This window comes from Helicoverpa zea, chromosome 19 (assembly GCF_022581195.2).
Source record: "Helicoverpa zea isolate HzStark_Cry1AcR chromosome 19, ilHelZeax1.1, whole genome shotgun sequence".
NCBI classification, from domain to species: Eukaryota; Metazoa; Arthropoda; class Insecta; order Lepidoptera; family Noctuidae; genus Helicoverpa; species Helicoverpa zea.
Window position 1 is genome coordinate 5,449,693 of NC_061470.1, and position 13,966 is coordinate 5,463,658.

At 33.9% G+C, this 13,966-nt stretch overlaps 1 protein-coding gene across 1 annotated transcript in view; it reads right to left on the minus strand.

Annotated features, from left to right (window-relative positions):
* LOC124639663 (fatty acid synthase-like) overlaps positions 1–13,117 on the minus strand; it is a 51,054-nt gene extending 37,937 nt beyond the window's left edge. Inside the window, exons 1-4 of the mRNA XM_047177105.1 lie at positions 13,018–13,117; positions 8,495–8,647; positions 7,079–7,271; positions 833–953 (exon numbers count right to left, since the gene is read on the minus strand). Coding sequence (XP_047033061.1) covers positions 833–953; positions 7,079–7,271; positions 8,495–8,647 — 467 coding nt within the window. The 5' untranslated portion in view covers positions 13,018–13,117. The remainder of the gene's footprint in view (positions 1–832; positions 954–7,078; positions 7,272–8,494; positions 8,648–13,017) is intronic.
* Between the last annotated feature and the right edge of the window lie 849 nt (positions 13,118–13,966).

Below are 13,966 nucleotides of genomic sequence, written 5' to 3' on the forward strand. Positions count from 1 at the left end.
GAGGAGGTCAGATAGGCAGTCGCTCCTTGTAAGGCACTCGTACTCAGCTGCATACGGTTAGAGTGGAAGCCGACCCCAACATGATTGGGAAAAAGGCTCGGCAGATGATGATGATTTTATTTTCAATTTATTTCATTTGACAAAACTGTAACCGAAGATTCTGAAACCATTTTTACTTCACAAAGTAGGTAACCTCCTTTCATGCCATTACTATCACAGAGCTTAAGTTTCAAAGCTCTAAAAATCTACAGTTTAACTTAACAAAGAAAATATCGAAATGACTGTGTAAAATAACTATGACAAGTTTTAAACGCTTTTGTACCGCAGCAATTGTAATAATTTCTGTTGGATATAGTTGGAGGCGCGAAGTTGCATTTTGTAGTTGCATCGCCATTGTTTCAAATGAATTTAATGATTATGTGGGCGGCCGTTTTAATTTTAGTGTCTGTTTTGGATGTTTCGTTGGGCCATTTGGTTTTTGATAATTATGACTCTTAGCGTTTCCAGATTTTATTGCCACATTTAATAGCATAGGTTCATTTACTTCAATTTAGGTAATATATTTTTTGCCGAAATAAACCGAAATGGTGACAAAAACCGAAGTATGTGAGCAATTTATTATTTTTCATATATAAAAACTTTTTATAATAATAGTTTTTTTTTTTATACCAGAACACATTAGTTTTATTTATTTCGTGACGCTTTCGACAGCCAAGTGTGAAAAATTATGGGGAAGGCTTTTGCTCAGCAGCATCACAGCAATGGCATATTCTTTTGTAGTCACAGGTAATTAGAAATGTATGTACTAACGTGAAAAACATCTACAACTTACCCAGTGATACCGAAGCCGTTGACCTGCATCTTCTCGTAGAACCATGTCTTCTCTGACTCTGAGAAGCAGGCGCCCACGAACACACCAGTCTTCGTGTCGCGAAGCTCTTTGGGGTTCACACCTGAAGGAACAAAATAATTGTATTTAGTACACTAAATAATACAATATAACATAATTTAACCTTGTTTAACCTTGTTATATTGTCGTGGTGGCCTAGTGGGTAAAGGACCAACCTCTCAAGTATGAGGGCGCAGGTTCGATCCCAGGTCTGGCAAGTACCAATGCAACTTTTCTAAGTTTGTATGTACTTTCTAAGTAAATCTTAGACACCATGTGTTTCGGATGACACGTTAGACTGTAGATCCCGGCTGTCATTGAACATCCTTGGCAGTCGTTAAGGGTAGTTAGAAGCCAGTAAGTCTGACACCAGTCTAACCAAGGGGTATCGGGTTGCCCGGGTAACTGGGTTGAGGAGGTCAGATAGGCAGTCGCTTCTTGTAAAGCACTGGTACTCAGCTGCATCCGGTTAGACCGTAAGCCGACCCCAACATGGTTGGGAAAAAGGCTCGGAGGATGATGAACATAATTTAACAGGGTTATAAAAAAAACTACTTCAAAAATATAACTCGCTATAAAAAGACAAATACTTTTATGTAAAATATTTTTTACAATGCTATTTCCAACTTAAATTATTTAGCAAAGAATATCATTAAAATAAATAAGAAAATATTTAGGCATATTCTTTTACCTATTATTACTTGAAGAAAGGGTTTATCAAACCACCTTTTCAATAAATAAGTAAATGGTATCTACCACATTAATTTAACATTTTATTCATGCTATTCCGAAAGGTTTTTCATAACCTAATTTTTACTGCACTTATTTAAATAAGAACCTAGCTCAGTTACACCTCGAATTACCAAATGTCTACTTCATTAATTAAAGATGCAACTCGCATAAAGTTATAGATAAAGAGGAACTCTATTGAGCTGTCATGTTAACGTCAAAAATGATTGAAAGATGATGAAAGTAACCGCCTATTCTGAAGCTATTTTACAAAGTAAAATAATATCTCCGTTTTTATAGGACACAAAATGTTGAAATATAAGTAAGTCTTGGATAAGTTGAAGTTAATTTATTGGAGAAATAGCTATGATCTAAGGTCTTGTTTTGTAAATAATACATATTTGAGAGCGCATAAATGTGAAAACCAATATATAGAAATTGGATATAGGTTTCTACTTAGGTTCTAAGGTAGGTTTTATATTTCTTACTAAGCCATAAACAATCTGCGTTAACATTTTCTAAGCAAAATAATATCAAAAGATTTAATAAGTCTGTCAAAAATAAATGTCATCAAATAAATCTTTCTACAAAATATTTAATCACAAAACAAAAACTGAAAATATCTAAAAGATGATCATATCTGTTTAGTAATAGCCATCAAAGTTCTCATTCATTCGTTCCTGTCGATATTCCGTCAGAAGGATTATTGAATACTTCAGAATATTTCGTACTAATTCTTAGACCATCTAACCAACGGGAAAAGGCATTGCTGTGCCTTCCCAAATGCGAAAAATAGGGGAGCACCGTTTAAAGTTAAAGTCAAGTCCATTTATTGAAATCAGGCTTATTAAATTAGCGCTTTTTCATGTCAAATTATATTGGTCAGCACCCCCGAAACATCATTTAACGTTCATACTTATAAGTCCGTCAAGTTGTGAGTGTGCGTCAAGTTTATGCTTGTATTTTCCATTTTTGTCATGTGCCTGCTTGCATAACGATGAGATCGAAAATGCATTACTAAGCTGTCACTATCTGTTCCGTTGCCTTGCTACCTATTACTAAGACTTTTTCGCATAGAGATTTGTGCTCTTAGCGGTTCCAGTTGTTTCAATACTCTAAGTATTAATGCGTATCTTGGCTTGTGAATAATTCAGCAGCCGTCATGTGGTAATCTATTTATGTCATGATAGTCTCTTAGATATTTTGATATGAATCAAGCCGGGACTTTGGTTTCTAGTATAATAAACAAACGTATTGTTGCTAGGATTAATTTGTGTTCTTCGAATTTGATTCTGTTGTTGTGGTTTGAGTCTATTTCCAGTTAGTGTTCTTAGCCAAGGTTAAAATGATCAGTAATGAATTATTAAAGTGTCTTATTGTTTCCTATTTAAAAAGCCTCTATTTAATAAGTCGGCTAAACATTTGTTTGTTTATTCATATTCTTATCGTTTATATTGGCGCCCAACAAGTGTCCCACGCGGACGCCAAAACTCATATTGACAAATCTTTGTTGTAGCGTAAACAATAGTAACATCAAGATAAAAACCTTGAAATTAAAATAGTACAAAATTTACTTCGGCAGATTGACAAACTGACTTATCTCCAAAAAAAAACACACAAACCTTCAATTTCTTGAACTACCAAAGAAATTTACGTGATCGAGTCCACTTCAGAAGTTTTATTATCAAATTTGAATTCTTGGGGCTGTCGCAAAAGGCAATATTGAGTTATAATTACTCTGCGGACTGAAACTTTTAATGGATGAGAAGATAACGGGAGGTTCGCTTCGAGGAATGACGGTTACAATTGTTTTATTGTGCCTTAGATAACAACACTTTTTAGTACTTTGAATCATTATTTTTGGGTGACGGTAAATTTGTTTATGGGTGCGACGAAATATTTTCCTTAAGTTTTTTGATATCGTCAAATGTGGTTTCATGAACTGAGGCAGAAAACCTTGTATTATGAAATTTAAGCTTTCTCCTATAGTACTATCTAGGTCTCAGTAATTATTTTTTTTATGTATCTAGTAGATATTACAAGATAAAATCAGCAAAACTAAATGCCGACTACGTACTAATCACCATGTTCAAATCAAATATAGAACGAGAAAACATAAAAACTTCGATGTTCCAATTTTGTATCTTAATATTGTATGCCTTTTTTTCTTATTTAGTAAATCCTCTTTAGTCAACGCACCATACATAATCTGATAGCGATCTCCAACATACGAATTTACGAAAAAAACGAATGAAAATTAAGAATACCTACTCACACTACAAACTTTTAGCCGGCCGACAATTTATTCGGGCTCAAAAATCTGTTTGAAAATGAATGGTAATACGCCATAACAACGATCAGATATTTGGCCAATAATAGACTGATTAAAAACTTTGATTGAATTCACGATTTTGTCTGAAACCAAGCCGCATTGAACAAGCGTGGTGATTAACGCTCAATTCTTCCCCGTGTGAGAGGAGGCCTGTGCCCAGCAGTGGGTGGAGAAAAAGGCTGTAACTAACACGATTTTGTAAGTAACCGGTGGACCAATTGTCGGCCGACTGTTTAGTCTGCATTCTGCGGGTATTCTAAAGGCAATGTTCTTTGGAAGAATTTTAGTCGTAATTGGAACAAGAAGTTAATGAGATCCACCTGTTTCTTTGAATGTTAATGATGCATCAAAGAAATATTTCAGAAAAATAACTGATGTTTTGTATAAGCGCTTATGTTTTGCGAATGTAAGCCTATCTTTTGATCTGCTTATGCATGATGGATAAGCTAAATAGGAAAAATATTTTTGTTGTTTATCGTTTCTGAATAAGACTCGTATAACATAAATATACTAAATATTTTTAGTAACAAGATCTTTAAGGAATTTATAGATACTCTTATGTGCAAAAAGTCAAAAGTATATAACAGCCTAGGTAAACAGAAATCATGTTAATGTCATAAAGTTTGTTGGTATATTCTAATGTTATATATTTGGATGTTTGTTCCTCATTCACGCAAAAAACTATCGGACGGATTCAGATGAATATCGGACGTAATATGGCTTGTATAACAGCATAACATATAGGCTAATTTTAATCGAAGTGCGGGATATAGTTCTCTCGAGACACGGGTGAAATCGCGGGCAGAAGTTTAGACTTAAAAAACTTTTTCGGACCTAAAAAATAGGACATTGCTACATCATTTAACAGGAGCTAAGTATTTACTTTCCATCATCTATTAGATATCAAAGTAAATAAAGAGCTAGCTATAACGTGGTCTGGTCTGCTACTTATGATTAAACTTGTAATTGGCTCGGAAAACTTCGCCAGCTAATTGAAACTAACTTCAGTTCGCAAACTGCTGCGCAAATTATGAGCGGTACAATCTGTTTTGAATTACTAAGTACGCTGTTAAAGTGTGGTGTGATAACGGGATGAATTTGAGTGTGAAATAAGCAAACTACAACTTCCTTTCATGACCTAAAAAAATACCTTTCATAGTTAATAAAAAAAAAAAAAAACATTTGAAACACCCGTGATAGAAACCATGCACTTAGCAGTTCCAACTAAACCGCAAAAACCAATAGCAGAACTGACTAAAACACCTTTGTTTGGTACAAACAAAGTATTTGTTCCAAAATTTTTTAACCCTAGTTCGCATATTACACGACATATTAGCCCAATACCCAAAAGTACGATCAACAATATGGGTTCCAAAATGTTTAAATAAGGTAAAAAACCCATATGCTACCCAATATTTTACCAATACCCCGTAATAGCATTTTAAGGGTTCAAAAAGCGGTAAAAAGGTGGAGAAATAGCTACACTGACGGATTTAATGAATCAGAGTGGTTTGACTCGTGGTACCGACAAATTGGCCTCATTGGTGCCAAAGAAAGGTAGCACTCGATCGAAATACGCATTGTAAGTAAGTGGGGGGTAAGTGGGGGGGCTGCTTTTACACCGTAACGAGCGATGGTCTTAATTTGGTAGGAGTTATATCAAATTATAGGGAGAAAATTGTTGACACAGCGCATAATTCGACAGAGGAAATAATGAAGACAAGAATTCTGTTAGAAATACGCGGTTTTATGAACATGAAACTAATATTAATGATGAAAGTAATAGCCACAATTAAATACACAATTTACGAAATTTATATAGCAAATTCGATATTTAATCAAATGTAAATAATTTGTTTGGTTTACCCCAAAATGATTGAAAAACATCATCATGTATGCCATTAATTCTGTTCAAACTAAATAATGATTTATTTATAATCGAATTTCCCAGAACAGAATGGAAATCGTTTAAATAATGTACAGAAATAATCTGTTAAGCCGGAAAATCCTTCATTAAAATATTGACAATAGATTGGCATTGCGCTCACAATGTGAACTATTTAAAGTTACATTGTATATTTAATTTTAATTCCACGCGTCATTGAAGGATTTACGTTTCGAATTAATTCAGAAATTGTTGTAAATCAGTTAACATTAAAATCAAAAAGTGGTTATAAAAATTCTTTGAAAAATGGGGTGGAAACAATGTGAGTTCACAAAGAAACGAAAACTGTTTTTATCTTGCTCAAAAATTATGTAAGGATATTACTAATTCTATCTACGATAGCTACGAGACGACGAAAAATTTTGGCTACGGTGTAACAGCAGGAATTTTAAAAGTTACCCAGAATCAATGTTTCTGATTGCAAGGGTGGGGGAGCCTAAATGTTCCGTATTCTATTCGACCGGTCGCTCCCCAAGTCACCATTCTTTAATCTCGACTCACAGTGTATTGGTTCTCTCATTTACTGTACCAGCTAACAAATCTGTATGGATAATAATGCCACTTTTTGTTGTAATTTTATAACTCAAGAAAGGGCTCACCTATCCAAATCAAGTGTTTAGGCTTTTTTCGGACCAATAGTTGAGAGTTTATGTGTAGTTTTGCACAAAATCGGTCGAGCGATTCGCGAGAACGACGTCGCGGATAATTCGAAAACGTCCCGCATGTTTTTTGTACCTCTAAAATTGGTTAAGAAAATGTAGCCTCCGTTTTATTTTCAAAGCCTTTTAAGGAGACAATAATATTATGTTTTGTGTTTTTTCCTTGACAACGTAAGCTCTTCCAATTTCGTGCAGTAGATTGGTATTGCTATATGCCGACTGGAATACAAGCTTTGAAGTTTTCAAAGCAATGCGTATTCGAGATGACAGAACATTTTTTGGTTGAGATTTTTTTCGATGTTCTGATGTTTTTCACACGGCCCACGTCTGTCTCTATTTGGTTTTGGAAGTAGTTTGTGACAGATGCTCTAATTTTGACCTCTTGCCTACTTTGTTACTAACTGGAAACTTTGTTAGATCAAGCCTTTCTGAGAATATATTATAACCTACAGACTAGACTAGTAAATCTTCTACAATGTTCTATAAAAAATAATTCTAGATCGTCTAACTTAAGATAAACTTACCAGCATCAATAACAGCTTCATAAGCCTTTTCTAGAAGGATCCTGCACATAGGGTCCATGGTGTGGGCTTGCTTATAATGGACGCCGAAGAACGAAGCGTCAAATTTGTTGACATTGTTGATCTTTCCCGTTCTCTGGGGGATCTCAGGATGAGCTAGTTTCCATCGACGAGCGTCTCCGGAGATTAAGTCCACCTAAGAAGATATAAAACTTTTTTAGAAAATATTTTTAAACTAGGCACCAAATGTTTTCTTAAAAGATAAAGTGGGATGGCGCATTTTTGCAGTATAACGAACTGTTTTGATTTATTATGACAGCAATTTGTTGGGAGCTGTCTTGAAAGATGGTGACGGCGAAAAAATATCAACTAGGAAAATCTTTAGTGATATTCGTGTAAGGCAGTCTTTCCCAAAGTGGGCGATAACGCCCCCTTGTGGGCGCTGCAGGTTTCAAGGGGGGCGGTAAGGGACCCAGAAAGAAAATGGGGGCGTTGTGTAGAGGCCTGGGGGGTCATTTGTAATTTTATTTACTCTCAACAACAACTTGTGAACATCAACTAATATGAATTAAAAGATTGCTCAAGCTCGGAATGTTGGAGCACCGAAGAAACAAAGACACATACATACAGCTGACTGTCGATCCAGTCACGGTTTCTTTTAATTTGTGTTTAATTCCGCGTTAAATTTGAGAAATTCTCGAACAAACACAACTTTTATGTCCCAAAACTCAAAAATTTTCGCACTATGTTCCCGTGATTTTGCATTCACCAACCAGCAATAACTTTTGTACGATTGAGCTACATTTTACGTCATTTTTGCTTTGACTTGTATACTATAAGAAAAAAATTCGCGCTCGCTTCGCTCGCGCAATCTTGAAACTGCATATGTCTCTGTTTTTCGTATGGGTTTGAATTGCAGTTGGAAGGCACCATAGAAATTTCGCCCGGGGCGCTGGTAGAGTTAAAACCGGCACTGAATACATCATCTGTAAAAATTTCACTCTCTAACTGCGAAAACAATAGGGTCCCGTTTTACCCTTTGGGTACGGAACCCTAAAAAATGGGGGCGCTAAAAAAATATTTATTCTCAAAGTGGGCATTAGACAAAATAAGTTTGGGAACCACTGGTGTAAGGTATAAGACTTTTATTAATAATACATGCTTTGCAGTTTATTAAGAAGTAAATAGCTTCATACCTACTAGGTGTTCACAAAAACAAAGGCCCAAGTTTTACCAAGTCCAACCATAAAAGCAGAGGTTGCAAATTGAAACTTTTTTTCAAATTCTATTGCTTTTTTCTTTAGTTTGATCAAAAGTGTTACTGTTATAATTGCTACAGCCTTTTATCGTCCCACTGCTGGCCACAGGCCTCCTCTCATACGGAGAAGGATTGAGCGTTAATCAAAAAGTGTTACTGACCTTATTAAAAAGGTTTTCTTGCAGGTGGTTTACGGAATCGGAGTCCGGGAAGTACCCGGACACACCTGAGATGAGGACCTCGTCTCCGGGCGGGGGGTGAGACAGACGGTGGCCTGACGTCAGCCTGTCCTCCGCTATTGTTGTCGGCGCCATCTTCGAAATAAGGGTTTGTTGTTAGCTTAGCCGTTAAACAGAAACTCATTATTACATCAAGTTACACACATAGTTCAATGATTATTCCTGTGATACTAAAGATAGGTTATTATGCTTCAAAGTGTTCTTTTTCCTTAATTTTTATCTCTTCTCCTTTTTCTAGTGACTCTCCGCAACTGAAGGTTAGTCATCAACTCGACACCTACTTCTACGGTGCTACTTAGATGGACATACATGATTTACTACTTGAAGATACACAAAATGATAATAGCAAATCGACGAAAAAGAAAAAGCATATTTTGGTAGAAGAAAAACAGCATATTGTTCAATAAACATCCATTTAAATCAATATGTAACATACAAATAAAACAACTCAGTTCAAAAAGTAAAGCAAATAAGTCTTATTTGGCGAAATCAATTAATACACCTTTCTGACCTGTATTAATTCCCTGTGTTTTTAAGCCGACTGAATTGCGAATGTCAATTCCACAACGCACGTACGTCAACGCTCCGTTATACCGAATTAACTTGTTAATTTTACTTTAAACTTGCACTGTGAACCAGTTCATTTAAATATTGACTTGACTTTGAATAAATTGGAATGACGCATTAATATTTAATCTTATTACGCTGCCTTATTATATATGGTAAATGAAGGGAAGAGTTTATTTTGCGTTTTTGAATAAGCTTTTTATAGTGTTCCTCACAACGTCATCTAGTTTTGTTGTAGGTATTATGATGATATCCTAGATAACACTGATAATTTATTATTATAAAATACGCTTTTATACATATAAATACATACATTTTAGTATCGTACGCAAGTGCAAGTATAAGTAGTTATCGATTGTCAAGGGTCAAAATATTTCTTTTAAAATATATAAATACCTAGATTCCGCAGGGTACAATAGTTGGTCCAATCCTGTTTATTCTTTTTTTTAACAAAATTAACTTTTGAAGATTTTTTTTGGAAGTGACATAATCAGATAATAAAAGCTCATACGTTACGATTCTATCGTATTATCTCCCTCTCACTAAGAATCTTATTTTTATCATTTTCCTTATGTTTGATTGTTTTATGTGTTTTGTATTGACATTACCTTCAGATTTACCTTATCCTCAAGCTATTCTGACAAATATTTTTATCTCAAAAGTATTTCATAAGATTACGATTATACGGTACCAGATGTTTATTAGACGGATAAACTATGTATAGTCTATGTAAGTTATTTGGGATAATATAGCTTCCTAACAGTGAAACAGTTTTCAAATCGGATCAGTAATTTCTAAACTTTTAGGATACAAACAAACAAAAATGTTTCCTCTTTATTATAGAAGATGCGTACTCAATATTTTAAAGCTTTAGGACTTAGTTTGCGTGAACTCTAATCTCAGGAACTATTGAACCGATTTAAAATATTTGTTTTATACATGAGTTAATTTCCTTTGCTTACGTAATAAAGCAAGACATTTTACTATCGCGTGGTCTTGCCTGTTCAATATTCAACGCTACATTTTACTTGCTTTAAGTAAGTATTGTAACAATGGTTACTAACCCCATGTCAACGGTGCCTGAATAATTTCTACCTTCGAAATACGAGTATATATATTTTAATTTACATTGTTTGTTATTTTGAGTCGTTGATTTTGAGATGCTTTTTCAAAAGTTAACGAGAGCTTTTTGGTTAATTATTTTAATATCAACTGTTCTACCCTCCGTAACCAAATAAAAAGTAGCCTATCTTCTTTTTCAGGCTCTAGGATATCTGTATACCGAATTTATCCTCCAGGCATAGACTTACGCACTCATTTTAATTAGTCAGGATTAAAAGAAAAAAAAAAGTCTCTTGTGCTTTGATCCCCAAATAATGTGTTAAAGATGCCATCTTTGCTATTATAGATATTTATTTTCAAACAATATTTATACATGGATATCTATATACCTATGCACATCTCGCTTCACGACTTTGTCTACATGATAATCAAAGGCTATATCTATAGCTACACCATATAGACCTACAAACCCCATAAATCCTTTCGAGCCTTCTACTAAGAAGATTCAATTTCAGGTGTTTTATTCATCTGACAATCCCTAAGATGTATTACTGAAGAAAATAGATACACCTCAAGACAATTTATTGAAATCTCCCGACGATATTGAATTTATTAATATAGATCTTGCTGTATTGGGTTTTTAGCAATCTTGTAAAACCAAATTGTGAACTGTAAGCCTAAGCAGTAAAGTCATAGTAAGGATAAGTAATTTTATTTCATTTAGGCCTTAACTAGCTACTACTAATACTTATGAACGTCAAGAATATAAATAAGTTAGATTCCAGCTGTCCATTCCAAAATTCGTATGGAAAAGAACGGGCAAGAAACTCCATGGTTACTTTTTTTAGTGTTAAGACTGGTTTTAGTGTTTAGCAAAATATATAACTTTTATCTGATAAGAGGTACGATATCACTCGTATAAGGATGAATATTTTTTCGCGTGTTTGGTTGTACGCGCTCATATCAGGAACTGACGGATTGATTTGAGAAATTCATTGAGTTTTATGTCTAATCCTTCTGATCGGGAAAACTAAGATATGTTATCCTTTTTTCTAAAACCTCACCGACCATCAATTGAGTAACATTACACATAACGGTATCAATAGGTATAGGAACGTAAATCAAACTATTTAACACATGATCGATTAGAATCGGTAAACAACATTAATTTAAAACTGTATGTAAATGACAACCGATGTTTTGACCCTAAGGTTAGCGACTGTGACTCTGAATCGATTTAATTTAAAGAAACGACTATTTTGTGAAGGTAATCAATTTTAGTTCTGCGTTGCACAAGGCCTTTTATTTTACCTAACTTAGGTATATTTAATTTATGATGTGCCTTGCTTTGTCGCATAATATTAAATAATAGGTATTTAATGAGATTGGTAAGAAGATTTTGAGCATCCAAAGGGCACGATATTCATTGATATTTAATATATATTTTATTTTAATAAAGCTGAAGAGATTGTTCTTTGAAAGATTTAATTTCAGGAAATAATGGATCGATCTTAAAGCCGTCGGCTATTTTTTAATCCGTACACCTTGATTGAATAAGACGTATGAAATTAACAACAATACCAAACATTGCATCTTTGTACCCAAACATAAAAAAAAAACACATCATCATCATCATCATCATCAGCCTATCGCAGTCCACTGCTGGACATAGGCCTCTCCAAGTGCACGCCACTGAGATCTATTTAGCAGTAGGCTAAATTCCTCAAAAAAAAACACATTAAATTATTTTAAATCGTGCATTCCTTACATACTTTAATTCCTCCATGTTGTTGTATAAAATGTAAATAAGGGTTGACTTAGGGTCAAAGCACACGTATTTAGCATTAGCAATTGTCTACATCACGTTTTTGCGGTTTGTTACCTTCTGTCGATATCAAAATCAGACTGAACCCTGGATATTTTATATATTTTAACCCCAATCATCATCGTCAGAAAGTCTGACAACCAGTTTCACCAAGGAGTATCGGTTTGCCCTAACCCGGAGATAATTTCTTCACCTCTTATTATTTAGCTTATAGTTTTTTTTTTAATTTTTAATAATTACACAGGTGTGTACCTTAAGTCTAAGCTCGCCAAACTTTTACGTTTGATGGCATTTCATAATTGCGTATCATTATTATCGAGGGAACAATTATATAAACCAATATTTCAAATTCTTGTTTGCTTTACGGTCAACATACCTATACATTAATTGATAGGCAAAGTTAAATAGGTAATTATGGTTAGATAACTACTAAATCTAAACCGTCAGTTAATCTAACTATCAGTCCTGCAGTTGTCACATTGATAACGCACGTGACCACAAAGCTTGGCTAATTTGTTCAAACTAACTGATTGAGTTAAGTCTGTGGTCGCGTGAAGACGCGTTTGGGGCAATCAAATTACCTAAATTTATTTTAGTTGTATGGAGCTTTCATAATAGAGTTATATACAATTTTAATATGTTGGCTATATTTTTTTCAATAAATTATTATGAAATCTTATACACATTATTATCGAATAAACTAATCTGACTGATATAAAAAGTTTAAGTATAGGTACTAGGAATATTAATACCAGTATATTAAATATGAAATGAATACAAAAGTGTAACATATTAACATAACTATGTTATGGTTCTACATTCATCAATTTATAGTTAAGTACTTAGGTAAGTATATGCTATTTAAGAAGGCTGAACTCTTGCCAAAATCGAAACCAACTTTGATAATCACAAAAATAAATATTGTAAAGTCAAAAGTCAATTTCTAAAACCGACCTCTTCAACTTCAAATTCAAAACCGAAATCCACTCACCTTTCGATAATTCCTTTTTAATAAGTTTATGAAAATTCACTCAGTCTGGTATCGAACCTGCACGTGGACACCGGCGGCCGACAACCACTCGTCTGGACTGAGGTCGGAGCGAGTTGTACTATTTAAAACGTTTAATTATAAAAAAATATATACAGCATGTTCAGTATTGGTGGTGTGTTTCTGAACTGCAATTGGCAGGAAGTCAAGAAAACTAAGTTTTTTTTATTATTTAAAAATTGGATGATATACTTACTCAAAAATATTTATGAAAAGATTATTAGGTACTTTAGTTTTTGGTTCACTATTCTGAGTTTTTTTTTTCTGTAGGTACTTTATTCCTACCAAGGAAGTATATTCCTACCAAGTAACTTTATTTGCAAAAAAATAGATAATAAGCTCAAAAACATAAAAAAATATTTTTTTCACTCTAGTATTTGAATTAGGTTAACGTGTCCTAGTACATATTATACAAAAATATGCTCGTTATATTCTGAAAAAAAAAATAATTTAAAGTACTGACTAACAACGGAATACTGTTACCTACTTTGAGTTTTATTTTACTAACACCAGACTACTCTTAACTTCTCTAAGTTATTAATAAAACATAATTACCAAGCTAATATCACTGAAAGCTTAACTTTACTGCGATGCCTGTCAAAGGATTAAATACTTAGTTCCAACTTTAAGTTACGCCAAGTTTCAATAATCCTTTCTATTTTCAACGTGAGGTAAGTTGGTACCTACTTTAGGCTAAATATAGTACCGTTATCTGTCACAGTGCTTAGCTAAAAGTTTTCTCATTGCCATTTATGATTTTATGTAATTAAGATATCAATGTAGCTAGCCTATTTTTAATGATTGACGAATATTGAGAGGCAATGTGAAGATGGCCATTTTAATCAAGTATTTCAACTTACTTAATCTTATTAACGAAATAAACCATTCTACT